Source organism: Coffea arabica, chromosome 5e, assembly GCF_036785885.1.
Source record: "Coffea arabica cultivar ET-39 chromosome 5e, Coffea Arabica ET-39 HiFi, whole genome shotgun sequence".
NCBI classification, from domain to species: domain Eukaryota; kingdom Viridiplantae; phylum Streptophyta; class Magnoliopsida; order Gentianales; family Rubiaceae; genus Coffea; species Coffea arabica.
Genome location: NC_092318.1, coordinates 42,793,202 through 42,807,242, shown reverse-complemented (window position 1 = coordinate 42,807,242; position 14,041 = coordinate 42,793,202). Strand labels below are relative to the sequence as shown.

General features: G+C 32.7%; 1 protein-coding gene across 2 annotated transcripts; it reads right to left on the bottom strand.

The window, feature by feature from the left end:
• Nucleotides 1-1,206: 1,206 nt before the first annotated feature.
• Nucleotides 1,207-4,200, bottom strand: LOC140006581 (uncharacterized). 2 transcript variants are annotated; one of them, XM_072048695.1, is made up of 5 exons: nucleotides 3,844-4,200; nucleotides 3,319-3,674; nucleotides 2,562-2,877; nucleotides 2,007-2,471; nucleotides 1,207-1,727 (listed from the first exon to the last, which is right to left on the bottom strand). In XM_072048695.1, the coding sequence occupies exons 2-5, from the start codon at nucleotides 3,646-3,648 to the stop codon at nucleotides 1,444-1,446; spliced, it is 1,395 nt and encodes a 464-aa protein (XP_071904796.1). In that variant the 5' UTR covers nucleotides 3,649-3,674; nucleotides 3,844-4,200; the 3' UTR covers nucleotides 1,207-1,443. The 2 variants fall into 2 exon arrangements, with proteins under 2 accessions (XP_071904796.1, XP_071904795.1); XM_072048694.1 differs by having other exon boundaries at nucleotides 2,007-2,877.
• Between the last annotated feature and the right edge of the window lie 9,841 nt (nucleotides 4,201-14,041).

Below are 14,041 nucleotides of genomic sequence, written 5' to 3'. Positions count from 1 at the left end.
GAAAAGATCTATTCAAAGTAGTATTGTGATGAAGTTGTCTCATCTGATGTAATAAGCCATAAGGCACCACAATTTGTACAGAAGGCTGAGTGAAAACATCCAATTTTAGCCAGACAGCGCCGTTGTGTTTTGGCGAGATTCGGGAATAAAGTAGGATATGGTCCAAGTTGTATGAATTATTGGGATTTATCATCAAGTTTCTTTGCAATCAAAGGATCTAATTTGAAGGAGAAAAAACCCCAAAAAGCACACAAGAACATGAAAAAAAAACACAGTATGAAATGATCTGGTCTGGCTTGCGAATTTTGCACACCTTATGAGATGGCATACATATTTTTTTCTTCCAAAACTGAAATGGTTCTGTGTACTAGCATGTTCATACGTACAATCATTTATTCCACAATTATATCGCAATATTTTTTAGAGAATGTTAGAAAAGTCATTCACAACTAGCAGCGTACCATGTGAAGTTGCGTAAGAGCGAAATCTAAGTATGATTTTATATGATAGTTATTTCACGATTACGTCACATTATTTGAGAGAGAAATTGATAAAATTATTCACAACTAGCTAGGAGCATATTAGGTGAAATTGCATAAATTGTGAAGTCTGCATACAATTTGATATGACCATTATATTATAATTACATTGCTATATATTTGGAAGACAAATTAAAGAAATTATTCATGGCTAGAACTGCATACAAGTGAAGTTTGTAAGTGGTTAGATATGAATTTATATAATTTGCACTAGTGTGTATGTGTATGTGTATGGCACAAGTATTGCATACAACCATTTATCATAATTATGTCACAATGATTGAAAGAGAAATTAGGAAAGATATTCACCACTTAAAACATACCTAGTGCAATCACATAAGGAGTAAAATATGAGTTTTTGTGTTGGGAGTTAAAATGTATATCCTTTTGAAGCATTTGAGAATTTTAAAATAATGGTATAATATTAAGAGATTGTAATCCCAAAAAAAAGCATGTTCCTAACTTTCTATATTTAGTTCTCACATTTATTTGCTATTTTTGGAGATAGCTAGGCTTCCATAACATATAGCAATAAAGACGAATGAGAACCTTTAACTATTTCATACACAAAATGTGATTAGTGAATTAGCATTCTTGCAGATAAGTTCTTAGTTCTAAATCTTTTGGTGGAACAAAGAACTTATCTGCAAGAATGCTAGTTGGAATATCCAACTAATTAATGATTCTAGTTTTAGCAAATAATCAAACCAGCATTTTTACAAACTTTACAAACTTATATTACATATGTTCAAAATTTGGAAATGGTACATTAAACAGCTAAAACTGCTTTTAAAAGCATAATCTGGTCTATGGGCTATAGCAAACTATTAAAGGAGAGAAATTCTATTTGTTTACATCCTCCATTTTCAGCTATCAAAATCAGATGTCTCTTATTGCGCATAATCTAATAAATTCCAGGCAAGTTCTTCCAGTAGCTCGCACCATCGGTCCAGTTATTATCTGTTATCTCGGGAGTTGTTGCAACTGGAGAATATGAAGGTTCTGGCTGATGATTTTCCTTTCCTGCATCACCTTCGATCCAATTCGAGCATTGTCCATCGATATCATTACCGTTTCCATCATACCAATCAGGCATTGTTACTGGTAATGGGATATCATCTAGAAGATTGAACAAATCATCCTCCACTGGATTGCTTTTCTGTGATGAAGCGTTTGTTGTTTCAACCCCTATACAAAGCAATTATTGAAAGTACTAATTAGAAAATAATAAAAGGATTTAAAGCTAATTTATTTATCTAGCTGTTGCATTTTACACTAATTACTGTATAAGAAGATATGGAAAGTAATTTAAGACATTGCCATGATGAGCTTTCTCAAGTTTCTCCATCTTAGTAATAAACTGAAACTTCTAAATTGGAACCTCAAACTTAGATAAGAGCTTAATCACACAGTAATAAAGCATATTAGTTGAACATATCAAGTTAATATGGTAACTTAATAACTCACCGATGGATGAATGAGTAGGAGTAGAATCTTTATAAGGTTCATCCAGGATAGCATTAAGATCCGATTCTTCGCCTACGTTGCCACCGACATCTTCCATTAATTTGTAGTCCCACAGAAACTCTCCTTGACTTTTTTCTGCATTCAGACAAGTCTCTTTTGGCTTTTCTGCACGCGTCAATGCTTGGGACTCATCTATAACGTCTTCCAATAATCCACTGTTACCATGGGATAAGCCTTGATGATCATGACCTTCATCACGATCATCTGCATCACTTGATGTTGCAATCATATAATCACTTCCTGAAGATGTTGTTTCAGGAACAAGTGATTGGATTGCAGGAAGCCCCATATTGGAGCCTGAACCCGTATCATTTTGTGCAAATGATGCATGAGAAACAGGTACAGTATTTGCAATGCCAAAATTGAGACAATTGAACTGGAGTGAAGGCATTGGCAAGGATGCTCCTAATGGAGATGGACCTTGATTATTAAAGGCTAAAGAAGCTGAAGTTAATGAAAGCAAAGAATTAACAGATGACAGAGATAAAGCTATACCATTTTTGTTGTGAGCAGGTTTGAAATTTGGACTGGGATCAGACAGGAATGAAGGCAGAGGCTGGTTCTGGGAAGTGGACGCAGGTGGTGTAGTAGGATTGAACATGTCAAAGATGGATATAGGGGTACTATGCTTGGGTTTTCCATCTACTGCTGTGATAAAGGATACTAATGAAGGACTAGGTTGAAGGTTTTGTGGTTGGTATTGATTAAGAGGCTGAATATCGACAGGGTAAAGTGGCAAACCAGCTCTTTGACGCCTCTTTAGCCTTGTATTCCAGTAATTCTTGATCTCGTTGTCTGTTCTACCAGGAAGCTATAGAATGAAAGAGAATGTGAGATACAGCAAAGAAAGAGAATATTGCAAAAAGTGTAATAGAAAAAGAAAGTCACAAGTGCAAATACTTTGGACAAGATATAGGTGTATAAAACAAGATAAAGTATGTGTGTTTAAAAAGTAGTTATACATTGGAATTGACAAACAATATTCCAAATCATTAGTGAAAAAAGTCAAATTTGAAAACGGTGAAAGTGTAAATAGATAGTTGAGAGAAACTAGATTATGAAATATGAAAAAATTGCAAAAGCAGCTAGACACAAAAGAATGGAACTTCAGACACATATAGTCATATAGATATCAAAACGTTAACAAATTTACCTATCAAAATGTAAAACAATCAAAATCAAGCTCTCAAAAAGCGACAAATATAGGTCCAAACTTAGTTTAAATCAACTTGAAGGAATGGTGAAAACCAACCTGGGAGGCCATGCGAGCCCATTTGTTGCCAAACTTAGCATGGAGATTAACAATGAGAGCCTCTTCATCTTGGGTAAATGCCCCTTTTTTAAGATTAGGCCGTAAATGGTTCGACCATCTAAGCCTGCAGCTCTTCCCGCACCTCATCAACCCTGAATTCCTCTGGACTGCATTCCAATTTCCTTCACCATTCTTTCTCACATACTCCATCAAGAGGGCATCCTCGTTTGCAGTCCACGGCCCTTTCTTCATGATATGCCGCAAAGATCCTCCGCTTCTTGATGTGGACGCTGCACTGCTCTTTCTTGAAGGGCTTCTATCGGGGGCCATGATCAGCCTTTCTGCTCAACTTTTCCCTGAAATATAGAACAAAACAAAAAGAAATCAATTAGCTTCTATTCATTTCTTCCAAAAACTGTATACATATATATATGTATGTATACAAGGAAAAGGTACTATTTGTGTTTTTGGTAGTGAAAAGAATTCTTTGCATGTTGTTCGAAGAGGTGAACGGTGATCACTCACTTATTTCAGGGAGGTGATGGATAAGGGATATTGATCGATCTCCTCTTCTTCCTTGGAATTTATAGTGCAAGGAGGACAACGAGTGCAAGTAATGGTATTATTGCACTCCAATCTCTTTAGCTGACAAGTAATAGATAGCTACAAAAAATATTGCCAGATGTTGAAACATGCAAATCAAGGTGTCAACCAGGCGGCATTAAGGAGGAGGAGATCCAGAACAAGGCAAACTAGGTAGGGGTTGGGAGAGAGATTTATTTCGGGTTGGGGGTATGGACTATTAGAGTATAGAGAGATTGAATGAGATCCTGAGAGATGAAACTTGCAAGAGGCTGTGAGAGTGAGAGACCCCACAGGGGCTTATGAGAATTTATAGGCATTAGCTTGAATTACGGCCCGGGGTGCATTCTCCATGTTACAATTTTTAATCACTCTTTTTGAGTCACTCCCTTCACTTCTTTAGAGGGTATAATTCCTTCTTCACATTTAAGCGTTCTTAAATATATGAGGGAAAATAGGCATTGAGTTGAGATAATTTATATCGTCCTGAGAGTTAATTAAATCACTTCGACATTGAGAATAAATGATGAGTTGAAGCAATTAAGTAATTAGGAGATCATTTAGTCTGTGCCAATTGTATTAAAGGCTCACTTTTACTAAATTAACTCACATTAATATCTATGGAATTGTCATATTTTTCTCAAAAGGAAAAAGAGAAGGTCCAATTTCATGAAGAGAAAAAATAAATAAACAGGACCCTTCACAAGCATCCTCTATGATTCCATAGATCGGTTTTAGGGAGTTCAATTTGAGAAAGGAATTATTAGCCTGTAGTTAGTATCAATCATCATTTTAAATAATAATTAATTTTTTATCACATAATGATATCTATGCTAATACAATATGAACATATTAAACAGTACTTAATTTTGTATCACACACAGTCAGTTGACGATATTTATTCACCGACTTTCTTAATGAGGGACCTCATATAAATAATAATCAAGGTCCAAAGATAATATTTATTCCTCATGGATGCCCTTTCCCCCAATACCTTTTAAAATTTCTTTTAAGGATAAGGGCTTTTACCAAAACTTATAGTATATTGGCCAAGATATTTATCCAACATTACTTATTGTTTTCTTTTGAACTTTCCTACAACAAATGAATATGTAGTTTTTTTTTTTTTGGGGTACAATTGAGAGCAGCCAACTTCTAGTCAATTCTTTTCTTCATATTTACTAAACCAAACTAACTTCTAGTGTCTATAAGATTAGTACACCACAACAACATAAGAAAATTATAGAAATGCAAATAAATGATAAAGCAGAGGAAATTAAACTATTGGAACAATTTATACTATTTCGATTCATACATTATTGAAAATAAGTACCAAAAATTAGGGTTTCTTCCCATGTCTACAATTCCGTTTTTAACAATTAATCCTCCCTAAACTCCATCCTCGTGTTAACAATAAATTCTTTCCTATACTCTCTCCTTGTGCTTTTATGCATTGACTTTCTTGGAAACTCCATTGTTCTAAGGCAAGTTCTATTTCTTTCTTTGCTTTAAAATCTTTTTGTTGTATTTTATATGTTTATATAGGTATATTCTTTCAATCTTAAGACACCAAGCAATCAAATGTATTTTGTATTTTCCAATTTTTTTTTAGTTTTGACTTTGAGTATTACAAACATTTGATTACTAGTTATGGTTTTATAAATTTTTTTATTAGTTTCTTATGCTTTTTCTAATAACAATTTTTTACCATTATATGTTTGATTGTTTGCCCCCACCTTAAACTAAATTCCTATTCGGTCTACGTTTTTCATTTTCCCTCTCACAGTGAAAAAAGCTAAGATACCCATCCAATTGCAGCCCCATTGCTCATGACTGGTTCGCTATGCAATCAAAAAATAATTCCTTCACCTTTACACATGGTTATTTCAAAGATCGATAGTTGGTAGAGCCAAAGTCAGATAATTAACATGTTTTTGTTGTTATACATTATAATGAATCATGCAAAAGACACATTACAAGTCTATCAGCTTAGGAGTAAACATTTTAATTTATGATTAGTGTGTTCAGTACCATACTGGTTCTAAGATCTTGGAACCACAAAACAGTCTATGTTTACATGATTAGCAATATTATGAATGAAGTACAAAAAACTCAAAAACAAATTTGACTCTGCTATCCTACAACAATGATTGCTAAAGGAAAGACACTGATTCATTATTTCCTGCGGAATGCTATGTGCATGAAGATGGTGAGACTACACAATAGGGAGAAACAACCACTTTGTAAGGAAACTCAATCAAAAGATGAATAGTCGAAATTCAATCCTCTTTTACCAACATTATACATTTGAGACATCAGATGTTTTGGAGAAGATTGTGTGATAAGATTGGAACGATTGTAAGTAGCAGGTCCGAAGTTCAAATGAAAAAAATAAAGAAAGAAAGATACCAAATGCTTTCACCATATTTAGTCATTGCCGGAAATCAGAGCCAGACTTATCCTGAGTCCCATATCTCATAGACCCACACTTAATCAAAATGGATAGACTTAAAAATTGTATCATATGTTCTTCTAGCGACCAAGTTAATTAATAGTTGGGAGAAGCAAGATATTCGTAGGGAAGAAGTAGCTTTCATCCGATAAGATAGTCAACCAAAATGAAACCCATTTCCTCCTTTAAATATAGATATAGATGCATTGGCCTTGTTAGATATAAGAAGTCCATAAAGTACGGCAATTTGATTAGGACAGCATAAGTCTGTAACACAATAAGAGTGCTAATTTCTTGAATAGATTTCGTAAGGTGTTGTCTTTCCCTATATGATGGTTTTTACTTAGTCTAAATTAGCTTTAAAAGACAAAAAAAGTTAGGAATTTGTTCTCACTTTACTTTTGCTAAAATAGTGACTCAACTTTTCTTAGTACATATAGTGTAAAAAAGAATACCCTGTATTTAGCACAATTAGTTTCCTTATTAAAAATGTTGTTCCGAATGCCGTAATTTTTTGTAACCCTCCCATCCATTCCCACACCTTTCTTGCCTCCAACTACCAAGTACGGAATTTGAACCCTAAATCTGACAATGAAAAAAAACCCTAAAAGCTGTAAAATCAATATATGAACTGTAAGTCCTACTCAAGGTAACTCTATCTTGTTAGCAAGCTCAACATCATCACGGTATTATCTAAATCTGTTTTCAAGTATTAGGCACGTGTGATTAAGCCTGCTTATTAAAAAAATATATTTTTTTAATTATAGATAATTGTTTGTCTTTTGTTTTGCAATAGATTCTCCTCGAACATTTAAAGCTTTGCTTCTCATAAAATTATTAGTATTATTTGCTGAACATATTGATTAGGTTCTGGTATTTTTTTCATCTAGACATATAAATTGATTATGGTTATCAATCAACGGTAGAGATTTCTTGAAAGATAATGACAAACACGACTAGAAAAATAGCGTAAAATAATACACATGCACTTTGAGTATTTTATTTAGTTGTGAATTTAAGTTAAATCATTTAGTCCATATATAGAACCATATCAGAAATTCACTTTCCTCAAATGAGTTTAAACATTAAGTTTGATCATAGTCTCATGAAACACTTATCCTTCATTTTACAAGGTAAACAATCCATCTTATACAATGGTTTTTTTAATTATCGATATACTTTGCTTTGAGACTAGTTCTAGTGGAACATTTCAAGTTTTGCTTCTCATAAAGTTATTATTTTATTATTTACTGAATAGAATTATCAATTTATTAGTATTTTTGTATATCAACATATTAAGTGCTTATATTACCAATCAACAATAGAGGCTTCTGGAAAGAAATGAAACAATATAATAATTCTCATTAAAGGTTAGAAGATATCCATATTGTTTTGGCAAATTATATAACAGTTCTCATTAAATCTAGATTGTTACATTGTATTTGTTTCATAATATTTCTAAATTAGGTTTTTCTTTAATTTTTTCAAATATGTGAATTCTCGTGTTTTATTCAATCTTCAAGAAGTCAACTTTTGCGTATGTACCCCCATTGCATATTTTCGCCCTATCATGATTATCTATTTTCTCTTTAAACTTGTAGATAATCTCATTACTCATGCCTTAAGATTTTAAAGGTTCACTAAGATTACACTAAAAAAATGACTCAAATATTTTTTTAGAGAATGTATAGTCAATATAAAAAAATTGTTATTGCAACAAAAATGGTACCATTTGATGTCTTTTGTAATGAGTTTAGGAAATTGAATGGCAACAAAAAATAAAAAAAGAAAAAAGAAAAGTACTTTAGTTACAATCTCCAATGTGTTAAGAAAACATTTGTATAGAATTTCTCTGCCAAAAGTTATGTTGTTGCTAATAATCCATTGATTGCTTGGTTTAGCTTCTAATGGAAATTCATGATTGTAGTAGACTTACTAAACTATGCGTATCAAAAGTTGTTCCTGTCTCTCTGTATGGATACATTGAAGAATTTTTCTCCTTAATGAAATTTGTAAGTATATTCAGATATTTATAGCTAGATAACCTGATTATATCACACAAAGGAGTTCTTCAAAAAGTATTTTCTTCAATCTTATGTCAATGAATGTAAATTAATGGTCTTTGAGCGCATCACTTGATACAACATAAGGAATTATATCACATGGTTGTAAATGAATTTAAGTAATTATAAACTATCACATAAAATTCAGAAAACTTCTAAGTATTGAGGAAACATGAAACTTTAATTTCTCCCATATTGTTTGGTCTTTTGCATCATCTTAGTCTTGATATTTTTTATAACTATCAATTTTCTCAAGAAATGCTTGAACACCTAGTGGTGTAATTGTTTAATCTTGGGCCACCTATCAACATGAATATCACTTTCTAATTGCTATATTTCAAGAGTGCGTTCATTTTGTAATGTTTCATCCTCTTATCCTTTATGCTAGCAAACTATATAGAAGAATTATGTGATATATAAATTAGAACTAAATTCAATTTGCACTCCCAAACTTGTAACACCTTCTTACTTTGCATCCTAAGTTTTAATTTTGGATATTTTGCATGTTAAATTCTTAATTTTGGACATCTTTTACCATAAATTCTCAAGTTTGTCCCATTTAAATCAATCAATGATAGTGTTAGCAAAATTAATGAAATAAAATACAGTGCAAATTAATGACAACATGTCGTTTTGTTCTAGATGTGATCCCTTCAGTCTTTTTTACCACGTTTAGCACATTTTCACTGATTTATATGGTCCCAATTACTAATATTATTAGTAAAATTAATGCATAGTACTGATAATGCATTTTTTTGTTGCAATTGCGATGCCTTGGTTCCTTTTGACCACTTTTAGGGTCCTCTATATCGTTAATTTTTCTTAGAGTACGAAGTGTTTCAAATTGAGACTTTAGAGTGTAAAGTATTCAAAATTAAAATTTAGGATACAAAGTGAGATAGTAGTATATATATTCAGCCGAGGTACAAAGAGGAGTTAGTCCTATAAATTATCCTACAAACTTCTTGTTGATATAAGCTTTCTTCTTGTGCAAAACCTACTAGGATTGCCTTTATGTGATTTAACTGTTCATAAAGAGGCCATAAGTTTATACTACTTACAATAAAAAGAGAATGAATGGTAACTTCTATATAAAACCTTCTGCTAAAGGTAATAATGAAAATACACACTACATAAAATAATCCAGACAAATAGCATTTTGATAAACAGAGTAAATTTGCATCCCTTTTTCTAAAATAGGAATTCAAGTGCCCTATTTTCACTAACTTTTTCCAAACCCAAGACTTATTTTGATATTGTACTTCAGCACCGTATGACCCATTACATTGCCAAAAGATAGGCTCAAGATTGTGGTATTAATAACAAAGTGCAAACAACTTGCGTTAGATCATGAACTTCAGCACCATATCACCCACTTTGTTGCCAAATGTTAGGCTCAAAGCTGCAGCATTAATTAAGAGAAGACCACCTTTTTTTTTTCCTTTACGGTGCACTTGAATACTGTAAGACCAATGTTGTTGCCAAGTGTTAGGATCTTGCATTTGCAAATTGACTTTCACTTCAACTGAAATTTTTTTTTTTTTCTGTTATTCTACTTGGATAAGGGATACTGCTTTGAATACATTTATTAGATGTGGTTGACTATTGATATATAAGGCCAAAACTTTCTTTGATGGCCATTTCGAAAATCATGTGCCATATTTTGTTGTCAAACGTTACACTCAAAAGTTTTGCAGTAATCAAGAGAAGACTCATGCTTTGTTAGATTTCTCTTTAATTGTTCTTCTGATTAAACAATGAAGATTAAGTCAAATGCAGTTAAATAATTTCTTATGTTATATTAGTTGAGAAAATTCATTTCATGCAGCCTCTTCATAAATTTAATTGTGCATATAACAAGGTCTGCTGCGTTTCATATAGTTAACATGCTCATAATGGATTTTACATGTAACAATTTGGCGTGTAGCTATTTTATGTAGTTCACATTGACCTGTACTAGAAATTTGAGCATGTTTGATGCATTGCATTTTATCAAACACCATTGATACATGAGATTGGGAACTTTAGTTAATAGTATAACAACTGTGTATATCGAACTAAAAGGGAAGCACTTTTATCAAACCAAATTTAGTAGCACAAAAATTATGAAAAAAATTTAACTTATTGAAGCAACAAAACTAAGTCATTGAAGACAATTGCCCTTAGAAGTGGTATCACAATTCAAGACACAATGCAACCCTAGGTTGAATGCACACCCAAGTGTTACGATTTCGATTTGTTTGTCAGCACAACTAGTTAATCGTCCACAAGGTAAATAGCCCTCCACTAACTAAGCGCTAGTAAGTCTCAATCTCTACCAACAATACATACATATATATATGTATATATATATCAATCAAACACAAAGAAATGCTTTAAAAGCATAAGTTATGATTGAATATTGGTGATACAGAAAATCAGATAGAGAGTTTCTTAAATGAAAACATTAGCATGACTTTTTAAACCTACGAACGTTGCGAAAGTCTTTAAGTGATACTATTACAACTATAGAATGTATGATAAGTAAGAAGAACTTGTACCTTGTCTATAAGAAGGAAGGGGGTTTAGTTCTTTGCCTCCTTTCTTGTCACGTGGCTTTCTAATAGTTTGGCAAGTGACATGACTCTAATATTTTTTATTCTTTGCGTATCTTTTTTTTTTATATCTTTGTACATGCCAGACCAAACAAGTCTGGCACTTATGTTGTCCTTTCTGAGCCCAATGTGTTTTCTATACCTAATATATAAGAAGATATAGAAGTTTACTGTAACACTCCAGGAACCTGTGATTTGTTTTTCCCATTTTTTATTTCTCCACTTCTATCTTGATGGGCCAAAACAAAAGATCTACTCTATGGGTTAAGATAGAAGATTTTCACTAGAGGTCATTTTGCTTAACCATGTAGGCTTCTGCTGCTTTTATGTGTTGTCTAATTTATGACTATAGAATCAAGCTTTACAAATTAATGAAAATCTTTTAATCCTTGGATATTGATTAATTATGTTTAATTAGTAGCTCACTCAACTCATACATTTAAACAGCTCCTTTCTATGATTGATTAAAGTTTCTTTTCCTGTCGTACTATAAATCATTTCTTAGAATTACATAGAAAATTAGCTTTCTTTTTTCCCAATTGTACTTAATCATGAACTGTTTTATTGTTCGTCTCATTTTTCCAGTTTTATATTAACTCTAGAAATGTTGGTGTTAATTTGCAGGGTATGGTTGTGTTGTAATTATGGCTATATTTAGTGTAGTTTTCTTTCTATGCAAACTCAGGCAATTACTTGTTTGGTGAAACATAATAGCTTCCAAAAAAAGTTTGTATTAATAGAGGATTATGCTAGTTATATAGTTGAACATGGAAGAATATTATGGCAATATCCAATCTTTGTACAAGGTGGTTTAAGGGATTTACAATTGTGTATTGTTAGGCGATTTTAACAATAAAAGATTTTGTGATGAAAAGTTGCAGTACATTGATGCAAATGATAAGATACGTATACATTCAATGATGATCTAGAGGCTTTGGAAGTTGAAAAATGCTATTAAAAAAAATCATCACTTTCATTTGGAACACCTATGCATGAATGAAATGACACTACTCAACAAGAAGAACAATAAACTTTGCTTGAAAACTCAACCAAAATGCAAACAGTTGAAACACCATCTTCCTTCAAAAAATTATGTACAGTTTAGATACAAAGTACATAATAATTATGTTCAACATATTATGCCTTGATCACACACTCTTGAAAAGGAGATCAGTGTACAAGTCAGTCAGTTGTTGGGAGAAGCAAGATACCAATAAACACCTTTAGTCAGCCAGGGCAGCCAACCAAGAAGAATCACCTCTCCTCCTATTGGCAGCAATATGGTAAGAGAGGTTGGCTGGTACAAGAAACACAATTGTCCAATTTGAATGTTTTACGTCTCATGACCATGCTAAGAGTGACATTTTTCATACATATAAATTTAGTTGATGGTATCTCTCCCTATATGAGAAGAGATGAATGAGTTTTTGCATTAGGCAGTCTTCTTTGATAGTCTTTGCTTAGTCAAATTTAGCTTGAATGACACAAAAGGTTAGACTTTTGTTGTCACTTTTACTTTTGCTAAGAGAAAGATTCGGCGTTCTTTAGTACTTGTGCACAGTTAGGTTTTTATTCAGAATTTTCCTTTTCTGTATACAGATTTATAGGCTATAAGTCCATTCCAGGCCATTCCACCTAAATATGCAAATTCGATGTCATCACATTGTTACTCAAATCCCTTTTCAGGCATTAGCCACCATATAGAGTAATATATGATTAACTCAACATTTAGTTCAATAAAACATTTGTTTTTTTGAATCATTGACAAGTATTTGTTAATGCTTTCTGACAGATTCTAAATTTCTAATCAACCATTCAAAGCTTTGCTTCTCATCAACTTTTTCCCACATTCAGCCTTCGCTCCTCATCAAGTTATTCTCAAAAGCTTGTTTCTGATTTTGTTAATACTAACACTTAATGAGCTTATTTATTAAGTCATTAGTATTGTTACCATATGATCATATAAAGTTGTTATTATTACCAATCAAAAGCAGATGTTTCTCCAAAGACTAGGACAAACAGTACTAGATAAATTACATAAACCAATACATTTGCACTATTTATCAGTTAGATATGGCACCGTATTACAGACTTGTTTTCCTCAAATGATCTCTTATGAAATCTACACGTAGACTATAGTGTTCTTCTTCCAAATCCAAAACAAAAAGATGGTGTTTCTTAAGGTGCAAAAGAAACTAAGTGCTATACTCCCCATCATTCAGAACAACAAATACATGCATAGGATTGATCCGCTCACTTGTAGGCATTGTGATACATGCAACAACCATATAGGTTTTCTTGCATCATTCTACATGATGAGAACCATGTAACTATTGCATATCACACTTGCAATATTGAACACCCCCCCCCCCCCCTCCCCAAACATGTGAGACTAATTCCCGGGTGCAGCAGTTAAGACAAGAGTTAAACAACTAAAGGAGAGCCTTACTTGAATAACATACTCATGCACTTCAAGGAACCCCAGATGGCCATACAGCTCCTCAATGCAATGAGAGAGCAAAAACAGAGAAAAAAAGAACAAACCAAATTCCACAGTATCAAGCAACTGTGAATATCAAGAGTAATTTTAAGCAACTTATAAACCTAATATTGAGGAGAAACAACATTCAACGAACTTTTCTGCCAAGTGAATGACTTAGTCTTCTGTTTAGATGCAACACAAACACAATGATAAGGTAACAAAATGGGTGATCCCTTTTAGACAAAGATTTATTGTTTCTGTTCTGGGTTCAAAATTAGCTGCATGCAGCTTTCCTTGGCAAGTGCTGCCGCATCTTAATATCAACATAGTAGTCTCTGGAGTTAACCATTTTCAGTGAATAATTGGTAATGAGCTACGCATGAACAAGGATCAGAGGCAATAAGCTATAAAGATGATAATGCATTGAATGTTTCACATAACAAAATACCACCTTCAGTAATTCCAGTAAGTATGTCAAAGGCAAGAAAAATGCGAAAGAAAAATAGAATCTAATTTAAAACATCATTGACCAAAAAACAGATGGTCAGCA

Bases quoted from the DNA above. Each gene is read 5' to 3' on its own strand.
- LOC140006581 (XM_072048694.1), bottom strand. From the start codon at position 3,648: ATGGCCCCCGATAGAAGCCCTTCAAGAAAGAGCAGTGCAGCGTCCACA. The intron at 2,878-3,318 runs GTTGGTTTTCAC...TTCATTCTATAG, and splicing joins GGGCTCGCATGGCCTCCCAG to CTTCCTGGTAGAACAGACAA. The intron at 1,728-2,006 runs GTGAGTTATTAA...TGCTTTGTATAG, and splicing joins TCCTACTCATTCATCCATCG to GGGTTGAAACAACAAACGCT.